Source organism: Cuculus canorus, chromosome 4, assembly GCF_017976375.1.
Source record: "Cuculus canorus isolate bCucCan1 chromosome 4, bCucCan1.pri, whole genome shotgun sequence".
Classification (NCBI taxonomy): Eukaryota; Metazoa; Chordata; class Aves; order Cuculiformes; family Cuculidae; genus Cuculus; species Cuculus canorus.
This window is the reverse complement of record NC_071404.1, coordinates 79034397-79047609: the sequence shown is the minus strand read 5'-3', so window position 1 is coordinate 79047609 and position 13213 is coordinate 79034397. Positions and strand designations below refer to the sequence as shown.

Sequence of the window (13213 nt, the reverse complement as noted above, 5' to 3'; positions counted from 1 at the left end):
TCCCTGCCACTTGAGCTTGGTGTTTATGGCTAATACGGTCACGGTGAATTCCGAGATTTGTATCATAATTATTGAGATGTGGCCACATCTGAAGTAAAGACAGTAATTAACACAGAACATATTTTAGGCCTTTTACATTGAAATAAGTTGGTTTCCACGGCAATGTTACATGCCTCCGTCTGTGGCACTATTCATACTACTCCTGCCTTACTCACAGAGAGGGACAGCCTACAGCTAGACAGTGCCTTATCTATAGAAGGCCTTCTAATCCATGTTAACTACACCGCTCACTGCCTCTAGTGTCGATAACTGTGCTCTCCTGAGATACCTGCTGTTCTCCCAGGCATTCCTCAGCCCATGTGGAAGATGCTGGCATGCAAATCAGGTGCCTATGGGGGAGGAACAGCTATTCTGCAGCTCCTATAGAACCTTAAAACCTTCCTTTGATTCTTCAGAAGAAATGAAATGTAGATCGTTTCCTTGAAAAACAGGATCCGCTGCTTTGGAAGCAGCCCTTCATTCCTAGGTTCCTTTAAAGCTAAGGACATCAGACACCTAATAGGGTTAATCACACAAACCAAGGGCAGGTCTCAACATGAAGGCAGCTCTGGCTCTTGTGCATCTGCCTTAACTGATGCAGAGCAAGTCCTGCCTAAGCACTGTTTCCACATAGCTTTATTGGTCCTTGTAAAGCTACTCTGGACCACTGCATCCCTGCAACAGTGTGAATCGCATGCTCATCAGTCACAGCAGAGATCCCATGTTCTGCTTTACACACCCTGGGATTCTTCTCACTGCACACTGTGGGATACGAGCCAGCATCTATCCCATTTCTCATAGTTCCTTCTTTTTCATGTTATCCCTATGTCTCTTCCTGCAGCTATTTGAACAGCAAGAGAAAGGAATACCTAAGGAGTTACGGCCCAGTACTGCAACTCTCATAGTGCATAGATCTTTCCTCTTCCAGTACCTCTAAAAAACAAGCAATCTTGGGCAGAAAAATTCAGTGTTAAAATGCACAGCAACTATTCGCACACAGCTCAGGCAGGCAGATGGGATTCTTCCTTCTTTGCAGCACTCTGCCTATCCAGAGGTGATTGTGAATACAGTCCATTCTCCACCTTAATAGTACTCAGCATCCCATTTCCCTGGCTCCCCTGCACTCACTGTATCTCTCACTCAAAGGAAATCCATACTGTAAACCCATCACCTTTCCAAATCCATCATCCGCCCAGGCACCCTTTCCTGCTGCTCAGTTCTGGGAACTCCTCCCCACTCCAGAATCTTTTTCACACTGCCTCGGCGGTGGTTGGATGAATATTTCTTGTTTGTAAGTCCCTCCACTGATATTGCAACCACATCACTTACGAAGGTCTGACATAGAGGATTTCACTTCTATATAGGCATCCAATAGAGACTCAAACCCCAGCATGACCACGGGCCTCTCAAAGATATAGGAGGAAGCAGAGAAAGATAGGCAGCATTTAAAGCAAACCCCACTCAGACGCTGTGCACTTGGGTTTCACGTGCACTTCCAGTTCCAAAGGTTAGCAACTACACCGGTGTGCATCCTGCATTACCAGTCCCTCCTGGAAATGGTCTCCACCTAAAAAAGCCGTTCCAGTTAAATGCTCTGGGTAAATTGTTGCTTTATTTCATGTTCCTGGTCCTCGTAGCCTTCCCCCCACCTTAACATTACTGCTGTGGCAACAAAAGCCCTATAAACCAGGGCCAAGCACTCCCACACACACGCTACCTTGGTTCAAAGAAACAGGTCTCCCTTCCTGCGACCGAAACTCACTGCCCAAAAGTAGCTGAAATGGTGCTGGTAACAGTCTAAAAATGCCACCACTTCTTGCCATCTCTGCCACTTTGTCCTCCCGCTTGCAGCTCCCAGAAGGTACAAAAGGCCCCCTCTCCGGGCCATGCATTTTGGCAAACCATTACCATAAAGAGGTGCATCAAACATTCTGTGCTGGTTATATAGTATCATAAAATGCCAGGTTGGAAGAGATCTCAAGGATCACCTGGTCCAACCTTTTAGGTGATCTATATTTTAAATAAGATGGCCCAGCTTGACAGGGTGCTGGACACTTTAAAGTGTCCAACGTAGAGGAATCTACCACTTCCCTGGGGAAATGTTTCGAATGTTTAACTGCTCTCATGGGGAAAAAACCCCCTCATAGACTCAATATACGCAGAAATGCAGCTGCAGTTGAAGATACCCATCAATATCAGGATAGGTACCTCTGTGCTCCACAGCCAATCTCCAGGGGCACGCTCGTTTTCTATCTTGCTTTCTTGGAACTGCAAGGGAAACTGTTCTGGACAAAACAAATCCCTTTTTGGATGTGGACACCGTTTGGAGAGTCAAAATAAAGAGGACATAGGGGTGGGGGAAACCACAAATACTGTTTAAAGCCTTTTCGTAATGGAGCCTGGGATTTTACCCCAAATGAAAAGGTAGGCCTGAGAATAACAGGGGGACAACAGTGCTGTTGCTGCCAAGCCAACCGTCAGAGCAGCTGCAATAGTGACGACAAAGCTGGCACTGTGAAATGTGTGTAAGCAAACTGAACGCTCATGTTTAAACTGGTGTCTGAAGGACCGCCAAAGTGTGCTCCTTGGCTGGAGAGCGCATACACACAGACACCAGCGTGTGCTGGCGGTCCGTCCTCAGCCCACTGTGGGAAGCGCTGCCAAGGGCAAGGTCTCTGGCTGCGGGCAACTGCGTGCAGCTCTGCGCCTACAGTGGCAGCACACACGACTCAAATAAATGCAGATTTTAGATGGCAAAATGTCAAAACTAATTTTCTGAGTAGCTATCAAATTCTCTCGGCCTGTGGAGGGAATTTTTTCTTCCAGGCTTTTCTTACTTTGAATTTAGTAATGAACAACATTAAAAAAAGTTGAAATTACATTACATTACATTTCACTGTTAAAGACATGAAAATAAACTTTAGGGTCTAACTGATCCCCTAGCGATAAGAAGATGGCATCCAAGGATTGCTAGGACATGGCCACTGAATCAAAGCAGTTTCCATCGACCTGATAAACTTCATTTCCACCGCAGGAGATTTTCAGTCAGATGACCTGTGCAGCAAGCCTTTTCCATCTATTCCTTGTAAGTCAAATTTAATCTCCAACTGTCCAGTTAAATCTCTGCTCTCCCCACATCCACGTGTGTCTACTTATGAACACAGAATCACAGAACGTTTTGGGTTGGAAGAGACCTTAAAGATCATCCAGTTCCATCCCCTGTGATGGGCAGGGGACTTATGTGGATTATGAGACAATAGATAGTGGTGGGCTACAAGGAGTTTAAGAGGTGCTGTGTGTTCTGCCAGCCATTTATGTTCCTGGCCTTAAACTGCAAGAATCATTTCCATTTAGGCTTAAATATAAACTCAGTCAAGTGATCAAACAGAGGGAAGGATAAAATGCTTTGCTACACGAATTCACGAGCTCGTTCCATTCCCTAACTGCAAAATCAAACACTTGGCAAGGACGCTTTGCTTTTAGTATTTACAACTGTATACACCAGGGTGGCTTTTGTGTTGTTAGAGATTCAGTGAAACTTGCACCGATACCAATGAACCAACAACAATTTCCCTTTGGCAACACACAGCAAAATGCTACTTGCAACTGTAGTGGCATAATCCAAAATGAAGTTCCTCCCTCCTTTTTGGATCTTCCCTTCCCCCAGGTAAAATCTGGAGAGCAACCCACAGCAGACATGACGAGACACATGCAGCGCATTGCTGAAACTCTGAATCATGGCCCTGCCATTGAATCTACCCCTCTGTTACATTCAGAAGGTCTGGTCTTTAAAGAAAAAAAAACCAAAACGATACAACACCATGTTTTTCCTCCCATACCTGCTAAAGCAAACAATAAATTCTGACAATTCTCTGTACTTCAGTTCTGTAAGCAGAAAATACAACATTTGACTCATCGTGGTACGAGCAGGATAACATAAAAAACGGAAATTCAAGTTTCACTCTGAAAGTCTTTCTCTGCTGCAGCTCTCTGCATGAAGACAGTTACACATTCGCAGTGCCACAACAATCACTTCCTTCCACTCGTGCAGTAATTTCACTGACTTTAACAGAGCTATCATATATGATGAGTACAAGAAGCAGGAACCGAGGGAGTGATGTAATTACAAACACATAGAGTTGGCTGGAGACATTCTGAATACAATTAAGCTTTGAGACATTCCGCCAGCCAAGATGTTAATAAATGTGAAAAAAACCTGTGGGTGATTTTCCTACTTATCAAAATAAGGAACTGTTGAGAACCATTAATAATGTGGGTAAATGCTGTCTAAGCTTCCCACACTCAACTCTGCCAATACACTTTAATTTCCAAGTGCAACAATCCTGCTATTCCAGTCCGGAGCTCCTCTGGAGCGGAGCTAAGTAATCAAGTCATGTTGTGAACTTGTTTTGCAGCACATTAAACATAAAAAGATCAATATGTTACATAAATTGTTATCTGTTAGGCTTGCCTGGACCAAGATTTTCAACAGCTCAAGATGAGCTCATATTAAACTGCAGCATAAAGGATATTTCGACAGCAGAAGTTAACATTTTCACATACAAGTGTAGAGTGAGAGTGTAAAGGGAGGCTTGGAAACTGTGGTATCAAAGATTTGCTACGAACAGTGGCAGACCCTGTGCTTGTGAAAGAGCAGACACTGTTTTCACTGCTTAGTCTTGAAACGCTTCACAGATTCATCAGGGAATAAACAAACCTGGAGACGGGCATCTGCTGCCACCACGCTGCCATAAAAGGTCACCTGCATCTCTTCAAGGATGCCGGTGCATGCAATTAAAAATAACACCTCTAAAAAACACACCACTGCTTAAGAGCAGATACGTGAACATACATTTTGTTTTCTTATTTAAGTATATAAATCAGAAAAAACTGCAAGTGTGGTCTCATTTGAGGCACCGGCTATTCCAAGGATTTGTCACGAATCAATCCCACACCAACTTCACTCTATGTATCCGAGGGGTTCATACGAAGAGTGCTTCACTGACCTTCAAAATCCACATCACCCACTAGTTTGGTCTTCCCTGTAAGAGGATCGTGGATATGGTTGATGCCTACGTCAATCACAGCTGCACCTTCTTTAACCATGTCGGTCGTAATCAACTTTGGGATACCTGGAATCATCAAGATATATTCAATGAACACAGCCAGGTAGTCTTAGGTCATCAGGTTCAAACTATAGCACTCGGTGCACAAGCACGTGCCTGAATCTACCAAAAAAGATCATTCTTCCACTTGAATTGACCCACCACACATAGAAAACAACCATTCCTCACCTTCACCCAGTTTGTAATTAGGAGAAAAAAAGGCGATATCTGTTCATTTTGACTAAATATTTTCAGCTAATCCTGCGACCACAAACACAGCCAACCTGATCTCAATGAAGGAAGCCCTTGCTGGTTTGTCGCAGCGGGAACGGTTTGAGACTGTAGTTTCATTGAGGCAAGCACTGCTGTACAAGGGCTTTGGCTTCCTTTGAAGCGCTGGATCATGGCCAGTCAGTCATTCATGTACAGGCAACACAAGAACCTTCTCTGCTCCCCATTTCTCACTCCCCCATAGGATGCAAGCGTGAAACTCTGCTCCTACTCTTGAGCAAGCCAAGACCTCAAATTCTTTCCTATGCCGTTTGATAACATCTGGCTGCATTTACTTCACTGCGCTCTCAAGCAATCGTTTGCGAGCTGGCTGGTAGCTGGATAATGCCCCAGCCTTATGGGGGTAAATGATCCGTGTGCGATAGGGATGGAACCACGTTAACGGAAGCTGCACAGTTACACCCTTTGTAAAATGGCTTGATAACAGGCCAAATGCTTAACAGCAACAAATAAATTAACCCCCAAACCAAACGGTCAGATCTGTTTACTCAAGCCTACATGTCAAGGAGGAAGAGATAAGCGTTAGAGCAGCTGTTCCTAAAAAGCACTGACTGCGGAATGTGGGAAAACCCTTCATTGGTAACTTTTGCAGAAAATGATCAATGACGTTTTAAGCAAGAGAAAGAAATCCCAGCTAATCCCAGTACAAGGGCTGTATAATAGCCACTCCTGAGCAAACTAATTGCTGCTGTCTGAATCCGAGGGTCTGACAGATCAGCAATTCCATACAAGAGGGCCACAGATCACGTCCTAAGGGACAGTAGTCCCAGAAGAATATAATCTGGCATTTGGCATCCCTGGCCCTTCTCCTCTTTACCTCCTCTCCAAACCCTGCAGGCAGATGAGTCCTCTCTCTTGAGGCAGAATGGCAAGCCAGGACAGCAGGAGCAGCAGGCTGACAAGCAAAAGGCTGCCTCCTGCCTCATCACTGCCCTGGAAGTACTGTGGCGGCCACAGGGAAAGCTGCACTTATTCCTCCGCTATGGGTCTGCCCTGAGGGCAGAGTCGATGGGATGCCTGTACCGGCTGGGATAGCAACCAAAGACAGGAAAGGCTCCGGTGGGATGCAAAGTGCTGCGTGTGCTTATGAGGGAATTAGGCTTAGGCCAGAAAAGCAAAAGCTGCGTGGAATCAAAAGAGTTTAAGAAGCTCCACCTGGAAGCAGACAGACAGATTTTAAGGAGTGGTAGGCTGGACAAGAGCAGCATTGTTGGAACTTATGATGCAAGGAGTTGGGAGGGAACAAGAAGGAAGGAATAAATGGCATGGATAGTTACAACCAAAGTAAGGAGGAAAGCAGGGGTCCCAAGGCTCGGGGTGAAGAGAGACCACATATGAAGACAGGTGTCCTCAAACTTCAGAGTACAACCAGAAGCACCTGATCTGAAGCGTTATGAAAGCCATGAATGCAACGAACAGAAAACTCCCAAGAGATCAAGTACCACAATGGAAGGAATAGCCTCGCTGCAATGAGCCACCAAACCAGCAGCCAGAATGCAGATGGCTCTTCTAGAAGTATTACACAGGAAGAGGAGAATGAGGATAGGAACCTTGCTCTTGCAGGCAGACACACACAAAAAGCTGTTCTCCATTTGTACATCTTGCACAGCAGCCTCTGACAGCAGCTGTTTCCTTCTGGCAGGGCAGAAACCACCCTTTTTGCAACACTCACAGAACAGGTCACACATTGCTGGGGAATGTGTAATCCCAAAGGTACAGTGTGCACAGTTCTCAAGTCCTAAGAGGAACCTTGGAGCGATTCCACCTTTCTGAAGTAAAATCTTGCCCTGAGCATCTGCTGGAGCAGGGTGGCATGGCGTTTGCACAATCTAGCCTGGGTTTTCTCATCATTCCAAGTATATCTCCTGTTGTGTAATGAGTGTTGGATCATGCTCCTGTTACAAATGACACAGGAAAATACTGTAAAGAACACGGCTGAATCGCCACTGAATCTTTTAACAACAAGCACAACTGATGACAAGCTGCGTTCAGCATTAAACCAGAAGTGATGATTAAATTGGAAGCAGTGAATTTGAATGGAAGGTTAACAGTTTAATCCCAGTTAGCACACCCACTATGAGTTTTCATTCACAGCATGCGAATTCTGGTCAGGTCCATGCTTGAGTAATCGCATGTGGAACTACTGAGCTGTTTCTTGTTCCTGAGCTGGTGAGAGAGAGACTGTGCAGTTAAGCCCTGAAGCAAAGGACATCTCACTTCAACAGGAAGTGATGAGCTTCTGACAGGTACCTCTCTGTCTTCATCTGGAAAAAAAGCACGCAAGACTTTGTTCTTGGGGATTGTGAAGAGACAAACGGAGGAGAAAAGAGGAAAGACACGATACTCTTGCAGTCTTCCAAAATGGTATGAGAGAAGGAGGATATCCTGAGGTGCAAGGGGACACAGGATTTTATTAAGGCTTTTAGTAAGTCAGGTTGTTTGGGTTTAGTCTTTTAAATTTATTTATGTTTCTGTTTATAATATCTGTAAACAAAAAACAGAGGTTGCTCAGAAGTAGAGTCCTGCATGCTTCTACGTTCTGGACTAGTCAAACTGTAAGTACTTCACTCTACATTGCTTTCAGAATAGACACTGAGCTTTCAGACCCCTTCCTTGAGGCAGTGACCATTCTTGTCCTCTTTGCATGATAATCTTTTTGTAAAATAAAAATAATTATCCTTTTGTAAAAGAAAAAGATAAAATAAAGATTTAGCCATTAATGACACGTTAACAGAACCACCCATGAATTTGGTAAGGCTGCCTTTAACTCCAACAGCACAGGAATGATACCATTGTTTTGTGAACACAGCCTCCAGCTGATTTAGAGAAACCCTCCTGTCAAAATGTAAATGACTCATGATTTTCGCACAGTGCAGAGAATGTTTTAATTTACATAATTATGCCTGTGTAAACTAGTCACTGACTGGTTCCCAATCTTGAGTTCACGCTAAAGTCTCCCTAAGGGAAAGGTGTCACATGCGACGGGAAACCATTTATGAGTCTGCAAATGTGAAGGGCAAGAACAAAGAGCCAAACCACTCGCCCTTCTTACAACAAGAAACCCTACTCACTGCAACACCCTCAGCAAGCACGAGCACCGATTACTTAGAGGAACGTGGAACAGCCAGCAGTGCCACCACCACAGACTCCAGAGTCTACTTTTTACTTTTTAAAAGCATGATTGGAGTATTAACAACAAACAACTGGCATTACCTGCAGCTACTATTACAACATCAGCGAGCTGTGTATGGATCTTGAGCTGCTCTTTTGGTGTGTATCTATGAGTAATGGTCACTGTAGCATCACCTGAAACGTAAGAGACGATCAATTAATTGTTGCATAGAAAATGTCTGCATTTCAGGTGGAAAAGAGTTGTTTTGGTACAACAGCACAGATGATGGTCAGATTTGTCTTCGGATGCAATATTTGTTTCAGCACAGACAGAGAGCTCCAGCTTGCTGTTCACACATACGAAACAGAGTTATTCTTAAAAATTCTCACAGGATTAATTAATTTATACCCTGCAGACTAACTTATTCCTTAATTATCTTCGTTACGTTCAGGGGAACTACCCTGAGCAAACCCAGCAAGGAAGCCAATGCCTACGTCATGAAGTACAATTTGTGTGATGTGGCCGTAAGACTCGGGTGTTTGTCACAAACTAAAGCTTCAAGTACAAGACCACCATGTTGAGATCTCTGTCCTCAGCCCCATTTGCCATTCCTCTGTCCTGAAGCTCCCTACGTGCTTCCCTTGTCTCGCTGTTGCACAGACAGGAAGGAAGACCACAGTTTGCCCTGTACCCATGACTTAACTTCCAAACACTTTTCCCTCAAGCCAAAACTTAGTCTCTGGCCTGTGTTTTTGAGAGATTTGGAGTTCTCTTTGTAGGTCCCGAGGATGTAGATAATGAGTCACTAGCTATGACAAGAAGGATACTCCTTTGCCAAAGGTCTTTGGTTACAAACCCTGCCAATCAATAACTGCACATAAAGGCCAGACAGCAAAACCCTTCTCTTGACAGGAAAGCTACTGGATTTCATCAGGGAGAGGCATTCTTGGACAGAACCAACAGCAGGATCTGTTTTTACAGAAGTCCAGTTGGAGCGATCTGAGAAGTTTTATCACCAGAACCACTTAAGGAATCAATACACTCAATGCATGTATTTTCCTGCACAAAGCATTCCCAGTCATCATTTTATGTAGCTCAAGTGCAACAGGAATGAAAAAGACTAGACAAAAAGGTACTTAGATTTTTGCATGTGTCCCACCACGTCTTGTATTACCAATAAAACAAAACCAGACAAACTTTTACTTCATACTAGAGTAGCAAGTGCTTGAAGTTACAGAATCATAGAATCATAGTACAGTCAGGGTTGGAAGAGATCTTAAAGATCATGTAGTTCCAACCTCCCTGCCATGGGCAGGGACATCGCACTAGATCAGGTGTATAAGTAGAAGCACACATCCTTTTGGGCAAACTCCATAGATCTGGGGTCTGCTCCTGCATGTATCCATGCTGCTTGGCAAAAAGCTACTAATGAACCCTCCTCGTAAGCCATGAGAACCCTTGTGCTGTTCGATGAAGAGACCACTACCCACAAACTGAGTTGTCACGGGGACAGGGACCAAAGTTTCATACCGCATCCAGCAGCAAGTGTGGAGATCCCTAGAGGACTGCCCAAGCAAACAGCAAAGATAAGAGCTATCAGACTCCTCCCAGCACTCTCCCTGATAACTACTTGTACCACATAGCGTTCAGGTGTTGCATCCCCCTCATCACTACCTTCCACTCATCACTGACTCCTACGCAACATTATCAGTCGTTAAACAACAAGTTTCTGCCATCTCCAAAATGATCCCCACATCTGGAATGTGCCTGACTGATCCAATCTGCCTCTCATCTCATTAACTCTTTTCCTCACGCGTCTCATCTTCGACCTGTCTGTGCTGTGACTTCTCTGCTCCTTTCCCTCATCCTTGACCACTCTTCTTCTTCGGTCTCCATAGTGCACATTGTCTGCTCAGAGGAGCAGATCAAGACATTTTCAGGTCATGAGAAAAGAGAAGTGCAGATGTGCACAAGCAATTCCATGAAATAAGGGGAACTGTCAGAAGTTCCAAGTCTTTCACCAACATTATATAACTTAAACGCATCAAGAGGTCAGATAGTTCATTGTCTTAAAAACATCTCTCTTTGTGACAGCAACATCCCAGCTGGAACATAAAGGCTGCATGCTGGGATTCCTTAGATTTCTTCCTTGAACACCCTTAAGATCATAAAATAACAACTCGTACAGACAAAACAACTGGAACAGGACCAAAAGTATTACTCATTGATACTCCTCACGTTGGTGATGCTAAGCAGCATGTGTTCAGCTGTGGATCCATTGTATGCAGGCCACGCACATACTCCCTCTCTCTCGAGAAAGAGCGAGCGAGCAGCATTCAGGCTGTATCAAGGGTTGGAGTTTCCTTCTGTGAAGCCTCATTCTCCAAACATATTAATAACACATTCTTTCATCCCCTGCAGAAGAACCATGCCTATTCTTCGATGCGGCACTCACCCCTTTTCTTGGCTAGTGCTCCATCAATCAGACTAAAACTCGGGATCCTCTGAAGGGCCATCCTTCAGACATAAAAGGAAAATAGAGAGATCACTGGATTCTGGAAGAAAAGGCCTGAATACAATACAGGAGTCTTCTGATCCCTACTTCAAGTGAAAGAAGAAGGATGTCTTGCCCAAAATCATGATCATTACTTCCAAAAACAGATACGTAATGAGATTCTTTTGATTTCTTGTCCCATACTCAGCAGAGAGGCTGAGAAAAACCAAGGGATAAAACCCAAAGTTACAAATATTCACCTCCTCCGAGAAATAAAATCAGTGCTGTTTTCCCATCAACATTTTAGTGAGGGAGCATCTGTAGTCAGTTGCTGAACCAAAGCAATGTTTCTAAGCAAAAAACAAGAAGGAAAGGAGAAAAAAAAAAAGAAGTGAGGGTGTGGGGGGTAGCCCATACTTCCAGAACAGCAGCCCAGCTGCTTACAGACACCTCAGAAAGGGGAGGTTTTCCATTTATTTGTGATCATGCCACAACAGAAAATAAACAACTATCTTCCATTGCTACTTCTTTATCTTTAGGAATTAAGACCCTGCATGACACCTTTGAGTCAATTCTCTAGGGAGACCCTACAGGCGACACAGTTTGTCTGTCGGGGCACAGATGCTCTCTGCCCTTATCAGATGTTGCCACCTGCAGGAGGCAATGTTTTCTTACACACACAATGTCACATGCAGACAGACCCCACCTTTCCAGCTTTGCTCAGAATCTGTAAAAACACAACTAAAACTGACAACGGAAACACACTGCTTAAAAACTATTTAATCTAACCAGCCCAATTGCTGATAAAACCCTACCCTGACTGGTAGCCCGCGACAGTCCTTTTTCAGCACTTAACTGCAGGTCTTGTCTGGTCCTCATCCCTCTGAATAAATTCCAAAAGGATGAATAGAAAAGCTTGCACTTCCTTTACATTAAGGGGCTAAAACTGTTCTGAACACATGCTTAAGAAGAAAGGCTGCATTTGCTTCGTAAAAAGTAAAATTAGAAACACTTGACTAAAGCCACTACCTCTCATATCCTGACAGACATTTCTGATCGTAATGCACAAATTTTGCACTGCTATGGCTACTAAGAAAATGGGTGGAAAGGGTTATTCCATTTAAGCTATTATTTTTATTACATTCACATTTCCAGTGTTTCCTTTAGTTCCACCTCCTTGATCTTACTGTGCTTAGGCTTTATGCATCCTCTTTCACAGCCTATCACAACTCTATCTCAACCGCCTTCAGCATCTTCTCTGCAACAAGACATGCGGAAGTTCTGACAGCTGCCACCCAACCTGCCTTCCCTTCCACACGCCATCCAGGCTGGCCTCTTCCTGCTCAGAGCAGAAGCAGAGAAGAAAGCTGACTGCAGAAGACTGACCAGATCCTCAAGGACAGCCCCCTCTGTGAGTCAGGAATGAATGCATTATCAAACTACCCCAACTATGGAAACTTTTTATCGCCATGTAGATGATAAACACATGCTTAACACTGACTTGTTTTGAAAGAAGTGCAAATATTCCTTTGTTTTCTCACTGCCAGATGCTTTTTGCTATATATTACTGCTTGGCAGGCTGGGAAACAATAAAAACTACCTTAAAAATAAATCCATTTCTTCAGAATAAGCAATAAAAAAAATCCCCTCGCTTCAATGAGTTAGCTCTTTCCACATCTAGATTCCCCTGTCTTTGTTGGCAAGGGAATAGTTGAGCGTTTTCCTGTCCCTGCATAGTGTTTGATATTCATAGCACCAGTGGCAGCGCCAGTAAGCAGGACTGCCAGTGAAAGAATGTGTAACATTTTAGGTATTGTAATGTGTGCAGATTCCCCTGGAGCACAACAACGTTTGTTCACAGGCCAACAAACACGTCGACCAGCTCTTCAAAACAAGTCACGCTGCCAGGCAGTACGGTAAGAACCGCAAACCCAGGGTAAAAGTGAATGAAACCAAGCCATGGATCCACCTAACTCAGAAGCTGAATGCTACAGAACAGAATTTCGTTATGTCTAAAACACATCCACGCAACCAACACAGGTTCTGTGTTGAAAGGTGCAGAAAGAGGTCTCCTCCTGTCAAGCTGAGAGACAGGCAAGCAGTTTGCAGCCTGGCTCTGTGGGGTTTAGAGCCCATTTCAAACGCCAATATGCACCGCCAGCTCTATACATA

General features: G+C 44.2%; 1 protein-coding gene across 5 annotated transcripts in view; it reads right to left on the bottom strand.

Moving 5' to 3' along the window:
* Nucleotides 1-13213, bottom strand: part of LOC104067484 (methylenetetrahydrofolate dehydrogenase (NADP+ dependent) 2 like) — a 74461-nt gene that overhangs the window by 46443 nt on the left and 14805 nt on the right. For all 5 annotated transcript variants that reach the window (XR_008449480.1, XR_008449479.1, XR_008449481.1 and 2 more), the window contains exons 6-7: nt 8649-8741; nt 5046-5171 (exon numbers count right to left, since the gene is read on the bottom strand). Coding sequence is in view for 2 of the 5 variants with exons in the window: in XM_054064276.1 (XP_053920251.1) it covers nt 5046-5171; nt 8649-8741 (219 nt within the window). In the remaining 3 variants the exon portion in view is untranslated. The remainder of the gene's footprint in view (nt 1-5045; nt 5172-8648; nt 8742-13213) is intronic.